Source organism: Simochromis diagramma, unplaced genomic scaffold, assembly GCF_900408965.1.
Source record: "Simochromis diagramma unplaced genomic scaffold, fSimDia1.1 OVJJ01000216.1, whole genome shotgun sequence".
NCBI lineage: Eukaryota > Metazoa > Chordata > Actinopteri > Cichliformes > Cichlidae > Simochromis > Simochromis diagramma.
Window position 1 is genome coordinate 3,893,795 of NW_024386883.1, and position 15,629 is coordinate 3,909,423.

Genomic DNA, 15,629 nt, shown 5'->3' on the forward strand with positions numbered 1-15,629 from the left:
CCTAAAATAAAAGGAAAAACATAAAAAATACAGTAGGGCTCTTGGTCAGAAAACAACCAAAGAACTAAAAAAAATAAATAACAAGAAAAAAACTCAACTGGCTTCTTTGAACAAGTTCAGCTGGACGTGCTAGAGGACCTCAAGTGGGACTGACTCCTTTTGAAGCGAGAGTATGCATCGTATACTGAGGAGTGGCAACAGCAGCCTATGATGCCGCGAGTGGTAATTAAGTCTGTCAAAATCAACTAACTTTGTTAATTATCACATCATGTTACTCGTGAGATCGACGAGCTGCAAATGTCAAGCTGGAATTGAACCTGGGACTCACCACTCAGTGCATTATAATTCATGTGGCTTGCAACCTTGGCTGGTTGGTGCTGCCCTTGTTTTTGAAAGGCAGACAGCAAAGTGAAAACTTCTGTGGAAAACTCAGCCAAAAGCTAGCAGGAGGAGATTGTTATGCCAGCCCTTTGCTGCAGGGCCTTGTGTCATCAGTAGCTGTAATCTGCTTCTGAGACGCTGCTGAAACGGGCTGCAGCATGTCTGGTGGAATCGCAAGCATTGTCTTGAGTGGGAGCGATCGGCTCTGGCAGCCGCATTAGAGCTGGAACAGGATGCTGCCGTCCCCCGTTGTACACAGGGATAAGGGAAGCACGGCCTTATGCTGCATTTGATCTACCTCGTATGTGAGAATTCGGACGCCAAAATGAAAACATTTTCAACCTCTGCCAAGTTAGTGCACAAACTGGCAAAAAAAAACATGGCTACCCCAACTTTTTCTTTGTTTCCTTTTCCTCTACAGAAAACAAAAAAGGTCATGAATGTAGTGTAGTTTACTCATCTAAAGTAACACAAAAGCCAAAAAGAAGCAAAAATCACAGTTTTACTACATTAAAAGCAATATGAGAAAGATTTTATGTGTGGAAAATGCAGAGTCAGTGTTCAGAAACAGTATCCGATTTACTAAGTGGAAAAGTATTGTTTGTTTTCAATAGAGTCAGGAAATTCTTAGTTCCCAGTTGCTATCAAATGCAGCATTAAGCCCGCCTATGTTCATGCATGATTGGAAGCACAAAGTTTAATGAAGCTTGCTATATACTTACTGGAGCTGGCCTGCTTACAAGCATGATGAAATTAGCACTGTCTTATCTATGTTTAAGGGCATAAGATGAACAATAAAAAAGCCTTAGTTCTGTACAGGGACCACTTTAAAAACACCAAATATGCAGCCTTAGTGGCAAAGGGACTATGTCAAGTTAGGATTCTCTAAGAGTTAACACAGCATTAGAAGGCATGATGAGATATCTCCAGTGGCCAGACATTTTCAGTTGGACATGACATTTGCTTCTTTGAGGTTTCAGGGCACAGAAGTGCTGGAGTCTTTGCAATTCCAAGGGGACAGCACACAGAGTATTTGAACACCTGGAGTTTCTCTGAAACTCAGAAAAGTCTGTCCCAGTGTAAAAAAATATATCATTGCTCATAAAAAAGAAAATGTTTACAGTCCTTCAGCTGAGAAAATAGTTTAAGTAGCAAAAATTAAAGGCAATAATTGGGTAGGATGACCTATAAGTGTCTTCACATGTTTTATGTCCACAAGAAATAAGAATATGAATGACTGAGGTAGAGAAGTAGCAAAGAAGTAACAGAGGAGATATGGAAGTGAGAGGGAAGTTAGACTATGCTGTAGCATGCTGTGGAGATGCGTGGGGTGGTACTGTACCTCTGTTGCCAGTGACTGTGGGGTCTGAGGCGTGGGAGCCTAATAGTGCGGTAGGATCTGGAGTGATGGGATGTAGGGGGGGAGTGGTGGGTGGAGGCAGGGTGGTGGGGGCGTCTGGTGGAGGGCACAGATAAACACATATACACAAAATACAACAACAGCAAAATGAATTCACATGGGGAAAGTTAGATACGTTAAAAGAACACAAAGAAAAAAAACTATATACAGTGATGGGAAACACAAAGGGAAAATTATGACACAATTCCAAGCATATAACATAAGATCACAGCACAAGAAAGCATGCCTTTTCCAGTATAAGGAAATGTGATGCCCTTAACAACATACATGAGTTGAGTGCATTACTGTTCCTGTTTTAGTGGGCCAGTAAGGCTTTCTCACCGATTCTGAAATGATCGGCGATGTTAAGAGTCCCAAACTTCTACATTTTCTCCGTCAACTCTGATTTCAAGTATTCTGTCTTTGAATTGTGAGGGCAATTTGTTTAGCAAAAGAGCAGAATTAACCTTAAATCTGCTAATGCTGGCGACTGTCTCTGGAGATAGACCCTGCACTAGCAACCTTTCAACATGTGAGAGGGAAGACAGCTGATGATTTGAAAACGTAATCTGACAAATGGATTAAAAATAAAAATCGGTTAAGCTCTCATTTCCGTGTTGAATTTTGGCTTCTCGCTACAGGATAATAGTAAAACTGATCGTTTCTCACTGTCACATGTTAAAGCTACAGAAAAAAGTGAGAGCGAAACATTGGGTGACAAAGTTAATGAGGTTACATTACCACCTTGGCTTTTATGTTTATGTCACTCTGCATTTTATGGTGATCCAGAAGCTTTTAATTGGCTCTCATAGTCTTTCTCTGGGCCAACTGTCCTCTGTGTCTTGGTGACATTTCAGCCTTAGCGTGACTCACTAAGCAGCTAACTGCATGTCTTCGGGAAAGAGGGAAGAGAGAAAATGTCCCCTTGTTCGAGAACCATTAAAAAGGTATTTTCCAAGAATTATGGAGGCAATTGTGAAAGGCTAAAAGGTGTGATAATCACTAATGAAGGATAGGAACAGACTGGGTGCCATTTCAAGAGAACAAGTAATGAATCTGAATAGGACTTTTTGACCCTCCCGTACCCAATTGTCTTTTTTCTGGCAGAGAATTTGTCAGTTTAATAACATCACTGTCATTACATGCATTGGTTATTCTTGCTGCAGCTTCAGAAGAAATTGTTAGGTGCGGTGGCGCGCCATGACAAGTGTGAGCAATCCACTAATTAAATAAGAGCCACAGCTAATTGCTTAATTAATCATAGAATTTTCAAGAATTCAGCACTTTTGGGGTTTAAACAAAGACAAGAATGTAAAGACATCTCCTGGTGCTTTTAGCAAACAGTGAAAGGGATTTTACAGCTCAAACAATTAATCAGCTAGTAAAAAAAATGTTTGATGGAATGAAAGAGGTTAAAAAAAATCTAAAGGTCTCTAACAGCACTGTTTCAGAATCGCCTCCTTTAATAAAACCTATGGACAGGATTTGAATTTGAAGCTGAAAGGTATCATACATTTTTGATGGTATACATAATCAGTCTTCACTCATCCTATTTTGTGGCTTTGAACTCAAACAAGGAATCTTTAACTAAATACCTGAGCGATATACTCTACGCCAACGGTATTTTAAAAGCATCAGCAATTATCTGCAAAAATCTGACAGACAGAATATATATAGCAAATGAAACTCATTTGCATCTTTGCAGTAACCTTCTCTCAGCAGATACTGAGTGTGCGTACTAAGTTTAAATTTCAGTGATATGAGTAATTAGAAAGATGTAAGGTTTCTATACCTAATCCTTACCTTGATTTTGTCACATGGCATTCTGCATAAAATAAGCATATTTTGTATTGCCTTTTACATCCCCGAACATCTGCTTGCGTGGACTTGCGTTATATTTCAAAATTTACAGCATTTACTTAGAGAAAGGCTGAATGGCTTATACGTTCATCGCACTCTCATTAAATAAATCTAATTGCATGAACGAGTATTTCATTTTGTTCTGTCATTCATCACTCTTGAGGTTTCCACAGCCCTTTATGACCTATTCATAGTAACCTGTGTTACTCGGGTAGCTCGGCTTTATACTCAAAAGTTTGTAATTCGATTTTTCATTACTTTCTGTTTTTAAATAAAAGAGCTCATGTAATATTATTAATGCTATGTTTTTCTTCATCTCCACTTCTTAACGTCAGAACGACCTGTTTTTCAATGATCACGCACTGTTTCTATAACACAGTGAAAAGAGATGTTTTACTGCTTTGCTATTTTTTAAAGCATTATTACTTAATGCCAAGAGACAAATGGCAGTGAAGAAGCGGAAGAGAGGAAGAACTATCTGTTTTCCCTGACACTGAGTCCCTTTATCCTCCACCTCCTCTGGCGTTACTAGGAATTACTTATCCTTCCTGGTGATATTCCTGACAACGCAGCACTAAATTTTGCCTCTCTCACACATTTCCCTCCTAGTGTGTTTTGTGTGTGTGTGTGTGTGTGTGTGTGTGTGTGTATCTGGGACACAGGTTTATTTAAGGAAAGGCGTTGGTGGCATTTGTGTCACCTGGGGCCCTTATTCTCCCTGTGAGGGATGGTACCACTAATCACTATTAGCATTGATACAGTATGCAGATCAGGAGGTATTATAATCCTGTATTTTTTCAATGGTGTTTTGTACTCATGCCTATGAGGTTCATACTTTTCTCAATTTTTACATAGCTTTGTTGGAAACCAAGTTTTCCTCTTGAAGCTTTTTTTCCCAGTGGTGTCATATTAGTAACTGACTGACTTACTTTTTTATATTGTGTCATGAAATGCAATTATCCATATTTCAATGCTTCCCCTGAACTCACCATAGACGTAGAGTACATATTGAGCACTGCTGGTCCCTAGGTGGTTGCTAGCTTCACAGCGGTAGGTCCCATTGTCTGTCTTGTTAAGAGACGTAAAGGTAAGCTCTCTTCCTTCTACAATCATCCTGTCCAGGTCAGGAAGTTCACTTCCATCCTTTGTCCACATCACAGGATCTGGCCTAAAAGGTAAGAAAATATGTAAGAGAAAGAAAGCATGCTACATCTAGGTCTACTCTATAAAACACTATATGAAAGCATGATGTCAACCAATTAATGAAAATTTTTAGAGACTTACGAAGGGTTTCCTTTGGACACACACTCCAACTTCAAGTACTGACCCTCCTGAGGGACTTCAAGGGAATGGGTGATCTCCACACGAGGAGCATCTAAGACAAACAGAGAGACGGCTGAAATTGAGGGAAGAAAATATAAAACATTGTTTTCACATTTTCTTGACATAAATGGGATACATATATATATTCCCCTGAGATGAGCTTCTCCAAGCATGCCTCAGGCAGGTGGATGGTGATGAGGAACAGGAAGAGGAATTATCCTAGACAACCAAGCTCCCACATGTGTAACTGGCTGACATCAGGAAACCCTACTGGTTGATAAAAAAAGAAGGACAGCATAAAGGACTGTGTAGCGGCAGCACAAGCGCAGGCCTTAAGCACTAGATCCATATAAGCAGGAGTCTACCACAGGACCCAAGTTGCTGACTTTGCAAAGGGCCCCCGGAGACTATCCAACACATAGTACAGGGTGTAAGATCCAAGCTGGCAACATCTTGTTGGAAGATCCAACAACAACCAAGGAACAACCAAAGAACATCTGTGCTGCATATGGACTAAAAGTCCCCAAGTCCCAATGTCAGAGTAGAACAAAGGGGGTAAATTCCTGTGGTTCTTCAACTTCCAGACAGACAAGCTGCTGGCCAACAAACCAGGTGATAGTTGTGGCTGACAAGCAGAAGAAGACTGAAGTTCTGATAGATGTGGCAGACAACAAGATCAAGAAGAAGTAGCATGTAAAAACAGAGAAGTATCAGGAGCTGAAGGAACAACTGGAGCAGATCTGAAAGGTAAAGTCCAAAGTAGTCCCAGTGATAATAGGAGCAATGGGAGCTATAAACCCAAAACTAGAAAAGTAGCTCCAGCAGATTCCAGGAACAACATCCAAGGTAGTGGATAATGAACAGAACCCTCAAAACACAGCATTTGGATCACACACACATACAATCCCAGGGGGTGATATAAATATTATAAATATATTTGGACAATTGGACAGTACATTTTTGCCCAGACCAAGGGATACTGACTGAATAAAATACTAGTGCCTAAATGTAAAATTATAAATGCAAGATCACAGAAAATCAGCTCTGAAATAGTGCATTTACATACAATGATGGAGGCCTCATTAGTTGAAATGTTCTCTAACTGTGTTCAACAGCCATAAAAGCTCCCATTACCATGGCTATTTACAGTAGTTACTGCCTTTTATTGGTTTGAATTTTCTGTTATCCATTATGCTCATGTGTACACTTCATATATGTGTTTGAGTGCTGTACTTTGCGTCTACACTCACAGTGGACCTCCAGTACTTCAGTGGCCTGCTGTGGTGCTTGTGTGAGTGCCACGTGGTCCACTCTGCAGGTGTAGGCCACTCCATCATCATTTCTGTCCACTTGCAGCTGTAGAGAGCTCCGTACTGTAAATGTCTTCCCACTTGCATTCACCTCTTTGGCACCTTGGGAGAGAATTGCATTCTGTCACGGTTGCAGCACATTTATCTTATAAGGTGAGATAGCTACGAACCAATGTGTTACAACCACTGGCAGATTCCACCCTAGTCTTCGATTCATACAGAAAACATGCCTATCATGCAAAACAATTAGTGCCTAAAATTTCAATGTACCTTCATAGGGATTTTCATTACAGGTATACCTGAAACGGGTCACATTTCACTAGTTTAAGAGCAAGGATCATTTTCCCATATGAATAGGGTGATTAACTTGTTTTTTAAACTCAACCAATGTACAGGATCAACATTGCACTGACCCGTCACATTGTTGTGATTGTCTTAGTTTTGCAATATAGGTTAAAAAAAATCCTTTGTTTTAAGAAAAAAAACCTCTCTTCTACAACAAACGGCAACAATTTCAAGTGTTTTCTTTATTAATTTATAGAATAGAATACATATTTACATATCAAATTATCCAAATTTGCATTACTCATGTTGATTTGCTGGTGACTGAATATTGAGTTAGCATTAGCCAAGAATATGGCTAATGCTAACAGCCAATCAATCCAATATACAAAATATGCAAACAGAGCTCTTACTAAGCAGTAAGAAATGTATTATAAGAGCTGCTTGTATTTAAAGCTACAACATGCTCTAGTAATGTTACAATCATCTTACTATTCTCCAGTTACATGCTGCAAAAGATTACAATAGATTTGAAGCTACCCTATTGTAGCTCTTTTACTGTTATTGTACTGTAAGTTCACTTTGTTGCATATCTAGGCTACCTCAGTACGAATTCAACCTGGATTTTGCTGCAGGCAGTGTTAAAATGAAACGCAGCTGCCTCAACTCTAAGTTGTGGCTCTTTGAATGCATATATTTACACTGTTAACATTTCTGATTACGTGTGGCCTCACCTGTCATCTCTGCATGTGCTCCCACTCAGCTTGTACAAATCAACACTTTCATGCACTTCATATCTATCCGACCTTTTGGTCTGATTCATCTGCCTGACAACTACTTCAAAAAACATTACCAGTGGAAACCAGACAGTAATTGGCAGTAATTAAATTAGCCTGTTAGCAAAGTGTCATTATGCACAGTTCTCTTTATCAGTACAATTTGTTCTCAGAGATATCCCAGCAACACCTGCTATCCTAAGCAATCAGTTGTTGCATCTCCCTGTGACCACCAATATCCCAGACACCGCAAAGATAGTGGAAAAATCCTACAACCAGCTTAAATTTGGAATATTCCACATTCCGTCATTTCTTCTCTGACACTGTAGACTTTTGATAAACTAAATGTGTTTGATTCACAGGTTATAACCTGCCCTCAAGTTTATGACTGCCATATCAGAGCCCTTGAAATGCTATCAGTTAGTGATAAACCTTCCTCTCTAAAAGCAAAGTACCTCAAAGGCAGAGATGTCCTTCAAAGTGGAAAATGAGACTTCTGAACCACAGACTTTCCCTTTCTCTGTCAAGCTGTCCTTGAGTACCCTGACCTAGTAGATCAGTGGTTCTCTGTGAACTCTACATGACCACAGTTACATCACAGAAGTAGTAACTTCTAATGCTTCTAATTCTTCTTCCTCCTAATGTTTTTGTTACCTTTTCTAGAAACCTAAAGTTTAAGAAAATTACTATTGCGCTGAAACTTTAGCACCCTCTTAAAGGATCTCACCTAAAACCAGAATATATATCAGGAAATAGCTAGTGTTTAGAGAAATTAGACACCAGAACTGAGAGCAGATGATGACATTAGTCACAAACATTTTCTCAGAATGTTTGTGCTGCCACTGGAAAATAAGGTATACGTGTTCCTAAAAACTTGGGAGCTGTTATATATGTATTATGCAATGCAAATTAGCATCCTGTTTCAGACCACACATCTCCCACTTAACTCAACAGCCTTTCACAATTCAACGCCACTGGGTTGTTGTTTTTTTTGTTTTTTTACTTACTGGCTGTCTTACTTGATGATAATTATCTAAACATATCCACCTCCAAGGAGTTATTTTAAAACCTTCTTTTTCTCAGTAAAATCTCTTCAGCCAGTCGTCAACAAAAGGTGTTTGGTCTGTTTACATTACGCCAGCGGCCAGTTTTTAAAAATCATATCAAGTCGCTACATCCTACTCAGAGTTTCTTTTCAAACAAGAAAAGAATTCCCTCCTATAATGTATTCAACACTCCAGGCTTATCTCTGCATTGAGATGTTGCCCTGCTTTGTCAAAAAATATGTCCTTCTTTTTCAGTTTTTATATATATCATAAGTGTATTGTATGTACCGTACCTCTCATGCTGACCGCCTTTGTTTGTACCTCCTAAAGAGACTGTTTACGCTCCACATCTTTCTTTCCTCTGTGCTCATCTGCTCCACTTTCCAAGCCTCTCCACCCTACTGTCTCCTCTCTCTCTCAATTCTGCCAATCAACTATTCTGCTCAGCCACTTCCCCCAACTGAGGCAATGAGCCCGCCTCCCCTAGAGATGAATGACTGACAGGTCTGCAGTGTTAGCAACATCTATGCGAACAACGGGGGAGAGAGAAAATGGCTGCATTTCACAAAGAAGATACAGGAGATGACAGAGGAAAAAAAAAATGACGGCTAAAATAAATTACATCTAACTTGTAGTATCAATAGTTTATTTTAGGAGTGCAAACATTTTCTTTCCATTTCTATTACTTATGGCAGGTCCTAATGAACTGATACTCCCTGCCTCTTTGTCAATACACGAGTCCAACCTGTCTTTCTCCTCCTTTCTGCAACACTAGAAGGTTCCTTCTAAAGAAATGCCCTTTTAAAAATTCAAACATGACGTGCTACAGTCAGCTGATTTCAGTCTGTGTGCAGAGAGGAGGAACATGGAGTGGTCTGTACCTTTTGAGGAATGGATGTACAAACATCTCTTTTATTTTTATGCCACGGGAAGACAAGAGTATGTTGGTAAAGTGCAAATTGCATCCAGGGCAAAGAATCTGCACTTTGCAAACATCTGTGTGGACAGCATGCTAACACAAAACTGGCAAAGAACCCAGTGTGATCTTAAAGCCGAGTGTATGGCAACAGAGCCTGAACTTCATCAGTAAGGCAGCGATGAAGAATCAGACTTGTAATAGTGGAGCCTCTATTTCTACTTATACATGTTTCAGTTACAGTAGAATTGAAGCAGAATTTGCTTTGAAGTTTCTCTGGGCTGATTTCAAGTTTGCTTTGTGTTGTTGGCTTTGTGTTCATAATTAAAGAGTAAAAGAACGATCTTGTGTATTTGTGTCAGTGTGTTGGACTGAAGTGCTTCAAAACTGCCTTAATTCTTTGTGGTATAGATTCAACGGGATGCTGGAGTCATTCCTTAGAGATTATGGTCCATATGTGCAGGAAAATCCCAGTAGATCAGGAGGTTCTGAAAAAGTCAGACCAGCCCATCTGGCACAAATAACCAAAGCACATTCAAAGTCACTTAAACCTTTTGTCCTCATTCTGATGCTTGGTTTGAACTTGTTGACCATGTCTACATGCCTAAATGCACTGAGATGCTGCTATATGATTTGCTGATTCGATATTTGTTTTAAAGAGCAGTTAAATGGGCGTAGCTAACGAAGTGGCTGGTGAGTATAATATATATTTCTATCGCTCAGCATCGCTGATTCAACAAGGTCATGGAAACATTCCTCTGAGATTTTGGTCCATATGGACATGATGGTATTTTACAGCACATTTCCAAAGAGGATAAGAAGTTACAGTGTTTTTATTTTATAAAAACTATTTTATGTAAATCAAAAGATTGTGATGACTGAATAAACTGAAGGTATCATCTTGAATTATGCAGTCTGATTATACACACAGAAAGGCTGCTAAAGACGCAAATTTAAGTACTTCAATCATTGTAATGCGCACTTGGCGATGCTCCTAATGTTCTATTTTTCACAGTAGACTTTCAGCAAAAAAAGTTATCGTTTTCAAGTTAGTTAGTTATCTTATAATATTACTATATCTGAGTTTTTATATTGTAATTCTATTTTTGAAGTTCTTTGATTGTAAATATGCTTGCATTGAAATAAAACTGCTGGAAAGACTCAAAAAACGACTTTCTCTAGTGTATAATTTGGCCGTTTAATTTAAGAGTGTGGATTCCTTTAGCTTTTTTTTTTTTTTTGTCATGGAATTTTAAATGGTCTCTGATTGCTTGCGTGTGATTCAGGATGAGAGCACAGAAACTGACATGCTCGCTCAAAGTTTAATTTCATTAACATTATAATTCCCGACTCTTCCGAGATCCACTTCGAGAACATAATCACAGTTGTCCAACACCAAGTAAGACTTCATCAATAAAGAGCAGCAATCAGCATGCACAAAAGTGTGTGTGTGGAAGTGTTTGGATAAGAGTTGATGTAATTGGTCCATAAATACAGTATCTTATCACATTTTAAACACAGCTGAAAAGAGCAGCTGCCATTGACATGCCATTAAAGCTCTCGCTTGTCAATCGAAGAAGAAAGAAAAACTGTTACATGACAGACATATTATATTCAGTGGCTTGAGTAAGAAAAGTTGCAAAAGATTCAGCAATTTTTTTTTTTTTACATGTATATGTAATGTTACAAAGGAAATAAAACCAGAAAGCATTTTTTAACTGACAGAAAAAATAATTCTGTAGAGGAAAAAACTGCAGTAAACACAACATCCACTGACCTGAAGGTGAAGGCGAAGCATCACTGTTAAACGTTCCTACCTAACTTCACATATGGCTATGAACTGTGGGTAGTGACTGGAAGAATAACATCTCAGATACAAGCAGCAGAAATGAGCTTCTTTTGAAAGGTGTCTGGGCTCATCCTTAGATATAAGGTGAGGAGCTCAGTCATTCAGAAGGGGGCTTAGCGTAGAGCTGCTGCTCCTCAGCATTAAAATGAGCCAGTTGAGGTGGTTTTGGCATGTCAGAAAGACACCCTGGAACTGACCCTGTGAGATTATTTATTTTGCCTTGCATGGGAAAGCCTTGGTGTCCCCTCAGAAGAGCTGGAGGTGGCTGGTGGTTGGGAAAAGGGTAGCAATGGCATCTCAGATTAGATTGCTGACACCACAATCGTGACCCAAATAAGCAGTAGCAAATGGAGGGATAACTGGAAATAATGTGAAAAAAATACTGTAGCAAATTTTAGCTTTTATTTAAAAATCATATTCATTTTTTATTTATTCTCATTACAAACACACTCTGTAGACCCGATATAATAAAAAAGGAGAAAAAAATGGCACTATGCTGCCATATGCACCTGTGGTACCTCTTTTCCGCAAATAGCCTGGTAGTATTTGGCTACAAATGCGGTTGTTTTGTGGGTGGGTGCTCATGGCTCTGTATCAATGGTGTGAGCCAAGACAGAGCCTCGGAGGATTAGAAATGGAAATGACAGGCGTACAATGAGAGAATCTGACCCCTTTAAGCGATTTCACAGGAGAGAGTTGAAGCCGAAGAAGAGAACATAGAGGGACCGACAAGAGAGACCGAGGAGGTCTGCTGGGGTTGTGGAGGAATCATGAGCAACAGTGCCAGACCTGACTAATCCTGGCGGCAGGGGCCCGAGGGCTGACTCAACATACCCTGAGCTGCATCCCATCTGAGAATTAAAGCAACTTGCACAAGCAAGAACAATATCAAATCTTTTACGGGTGAGAGTGAGAATAATCAAAATATATGCGAGACTAAACACTATTTTAAATTTAAATTTGCTGAAATACACAATATTACCAGAAAATATTGGCAGATTAGCACCTATGTATGCTGTTCCCTTTGCCTGCCAGATGAGCTGCATAACAATAAGGATGAGTAAACTTTAAAACGAGCAAAAATATGCAGCAAGCTCCCGCTCTAGCGAGGTGTGGAGATGATATAGCGTGCTGTCCACCATCTTCTCGCTTATTCCTGCTACTGTGCAGCATTCAGGGAGCTTGCCTGTTGGCTGTCTGTAAGCATCTTCCCCTGACTGATCTGCCTTACCAGCTAGACTCTGTGCTTAACTGACGTGTGACTACAACCGGGGGGAGCACTGTTAAATGTTAGGAGACTTTCTATCACTGCCTGGCAGACCAGTATCATAATGTCCTTTCTGACATGAAACTCCCTGAGCATTCACAGCGAAGAAGCGTGTACTGCGGATTTGTGAAGACGGTTTTCCACTCCAGAAGGAGCGGTCTGGTCAGTCTCAGTGTCTTGACATTTAAAAAAAATGGACAGGTGCTCCACCTTTAGGACGTGGCTTTTAATGGGCGTAGCAATATGATCTCTTCTTCTGTGCGCAAGTCTAAATCTGTTAACCTCAAACTCACAGGATGAGTCGGATATACCTTTTGCACTTACGCCCTTTATTCTTAACATATTGTTATTTAAAGCTTTGAAAAAAAACTCAGTTTTTTTTCAAACTCATTGTAAAAGTAACAAAAAAGGTGGAACATCTTGTTTGTCCATTTGAGTCCTGTATCTTAATGCTGATTAATATAGAAACAGATTTCCACAGATCATATGTCAGATGTGCGTGTTTGCAAGTACTTTGTTGCGCACATGTAACAGGATAGAGAGGGTAAAGAGGTATTTTTGTGTGTGCATCTAACGCATCTTTTATTCATGTCACCGTGACTTGCAGGAGCCATCTTGAAATTACATCTTTAATGGTCATTGATCCGCAGCACCCCGGGGAGCTGGATAGTATAAATGTAGTCCCAACGCAGACTTTTTTATGTATTGTGCAAAGCTGTCTAACACTGCCCAAGCAGCTGAAAAGTGTATTTTTTTTTCTTTTAACTGCAAAACTTCTTTAAATTCTTGAACTTGATTCATAGTGGGATGTTCACAGTGTTCACATTTTTTCCTCTTTCCCTTCACCTCTTCAACCCCATTCGAATGTTCGAATAGTGAGTAGCACCAAATTCTGGACAATTAACCATAAATGAATACAGTCAGTAGTATTTGAGTGATAGTGTAGCAAAATGTGAGGTCACAATGACCTTAAATAGTGTTCAGATCTTGTCCTTCACTAACAAGTTTGACAACTGAATAGGGATGTGACTGCAAACGAATTTGAATCAAATCTCTGTGTTTTTTTCCCCTTAAGCCCCCTTGGAATAGAGCTATTGCGTTACATGATGGAGCAATAACCTCTACAGTTTAGGTCAGAGAGTATGATAATGCTAGTCTGATAGAGAACATCCCCACCCTTATTTGAAATAAATATTCATTTCATCTCTGCCTTGCTTGGTCTCCACACAGCTCCCCCTGGTTCAGCGGTGTGTAAACAACTTCTACATGTGGTGATATTGGAAGAGGTCTCTCTGGGTTATGGTGTGTAACTGAGATAGAAATATATCATTACTGGGTGGGGACTGAGGGGATCTGAGGGACAAAGAGACTGAGAAATAAGAATATTGGATTCTGTTCCACACACACAAGCTTATGTCCTTACATGCACGCTGTCTGCTCCATCTGTCTGTTTTGCTCATGCAGGCACGCACGTATACAAAGATGTACACACCCACATTTAGCATAGGGTGTCTGTTAACTGCATGCGAATGGGTGATGGACTGCTCCAGTGGCTCTGCCAGTAATATAATCTTCTCTATTCCCCCAGATCCCACACCAATATGTCACAATTGTCATTTATTCCCAGCATGGTCGCTCACAATCAGATGGCTTTTCACATTGAACACACCCTGATCCTGTCAGGATGATGAACACTTGAAGTGCACTCCAATCCACCTACACGTGCATAGATACATCGTGTATTAACACATGCTGTTTTCTATTTGCTTGCTTTTAGGTGCTTTTTTTCTTTTTAGTCTGTCATTTTGGAGGACATCCCAGACCACCAGCCATCAGATGCATACTATTGGTTTCATTTCATTTTAACCATTTAAATGCATCCCAGTTTCTTTATAAATATATATAAAAGGAAATAAATATATTGTAATGTTTTGTGAATGGCAGCAGCCTTTCAGTGTCTTATATAACAAGGTGTCATATATAACAAGTTAGACCGACTGGGTCCATTCACACCTTCTTATTTGTACAAGAAATGGTCCAGTTAGTGGCAGACATGCTTTAGTGATTGACAAAGCAGAACTAAATATGTAAATGTGCCTGTGTCAATCATATTGTTGAGCGCTGGCTTTTCCCTGAACCAAACATGTCCTGAATATGTCTGATAAATAAATTGCAGAAAGCAACTACACTGCAGGCATCTAATTAAAAAACCGAAAACAAAAAAAGACAACCAAGCTGTTTAAACTAAAAAGTTTAACTTGGAACACTTTTTATGTTATCTTTACAAAACATAACATTTTCAAAACATTGAAATCTGTCAGCTTTTTATGAAACAGTTCTTTATGGACCGACACGTACTTGTCAAGGAAGACAGATTATTATAAGGGATCCATGTTTTTTCCCCTTTGACACCAGCACTCGCCAAAGTTTTCTATTTACTATTCATGAATTTGTTTGGTTAGAGGTGACTTTTTCAGGTGTTGGTAAATCGCTTCGCTCAGATCCAGTGTGCGAGATTAACAAAGCTCGTTTTAGGAGAGACCTCGTTCTGAGCATTTCCGAACAAAAGTGATGACACAGATTCAATCTCATCATCAAAGTAATTAAAATGAAAGATAAACATGATATCTGCTTAAAACTGTGTAGAAAACCAGCATTGATTTAGTCTTATCTGAGAGCATGTCTGCACCATAGAAAATCCTAAAGCCAGATAGCAGTCTGAGCTGTCTGGACTTAAACACGGGTGGAAAGGGTGTAGCGGCAGAAACTCAGGGAGCTTTTCAGTAAATTCAGCGTAGGCCAAACATCCTTTGGGATTGAAATTCTTAGCGAGTCCAACTGCGGGTCTGACAAAAAATTTCTAATCTGACATTTATATTTTGTCTCAAGGTTCTGCTTTATAAACGGCGGCTCCGAGGCACATTTTAGAAACAACTACATCGAACAATATATTGTTATACAGTTATTAAAGCATTGAAATAAAGACAGCGGTTGCCCATGTTCAGCAGCAAATTATAGCATCTGACCTTAATGAGAGAGCATATCCTCTTGAGATTTTCTCTACTTTAAGCCACAGAGGATATCACTGACTACCTGTTTCTGTGGTAAATTAAAAGAACATAATGTCCTGGCTAGCAGTGCCTTACAGGGAGCTCTTCTCTCAGTAGTTGGCCACTGGGAGTAGCAATAATCACCCGTAGAGACACAATAAGCCTGCAAG

General features: G+C 39.5%; 1 protein-coding gene across 3 annotated transcripts in view; it reads right to left on the bottom strand.

The window, feature by feature from the left end:
* Positions 1 to 15,629, bottom strand: part of cadm2a (cell adhesion molecule 2a) — a 211,103-nt gene that overhangs the window by 20,375 nt on the left and 175,099 nt on the right. For 2 of the 3 annotated variants that reach the window (XM_040033149.1, XM_040033148.1), the window contains 4 exons: positions 6,214 to 6,375; positions 4,925 to 5,015; positions 4,630 to 4,808; positions 1,724 to 1,837 (listed from right to left, as the gene is read on the bottom strand). In XM_040033149.1, coding sequence (XP_039889083.1) covers positions 1,724 to 1,837; positions 4,630 to 4,808; positions 4,925 to 5,015; positions 6,214 to 6,375 — 546 coding nt within the window. The remainder of the gene's footprint in view (positions 1 to 1,723; positions 1,838 to 4,629; positions 4,809 to 4,924; positions 5,016 to 6,213; positions 6,376 to 15,629) is intronic. The other variant, XM_040033150.1, reaches the window with a different exon arrangement.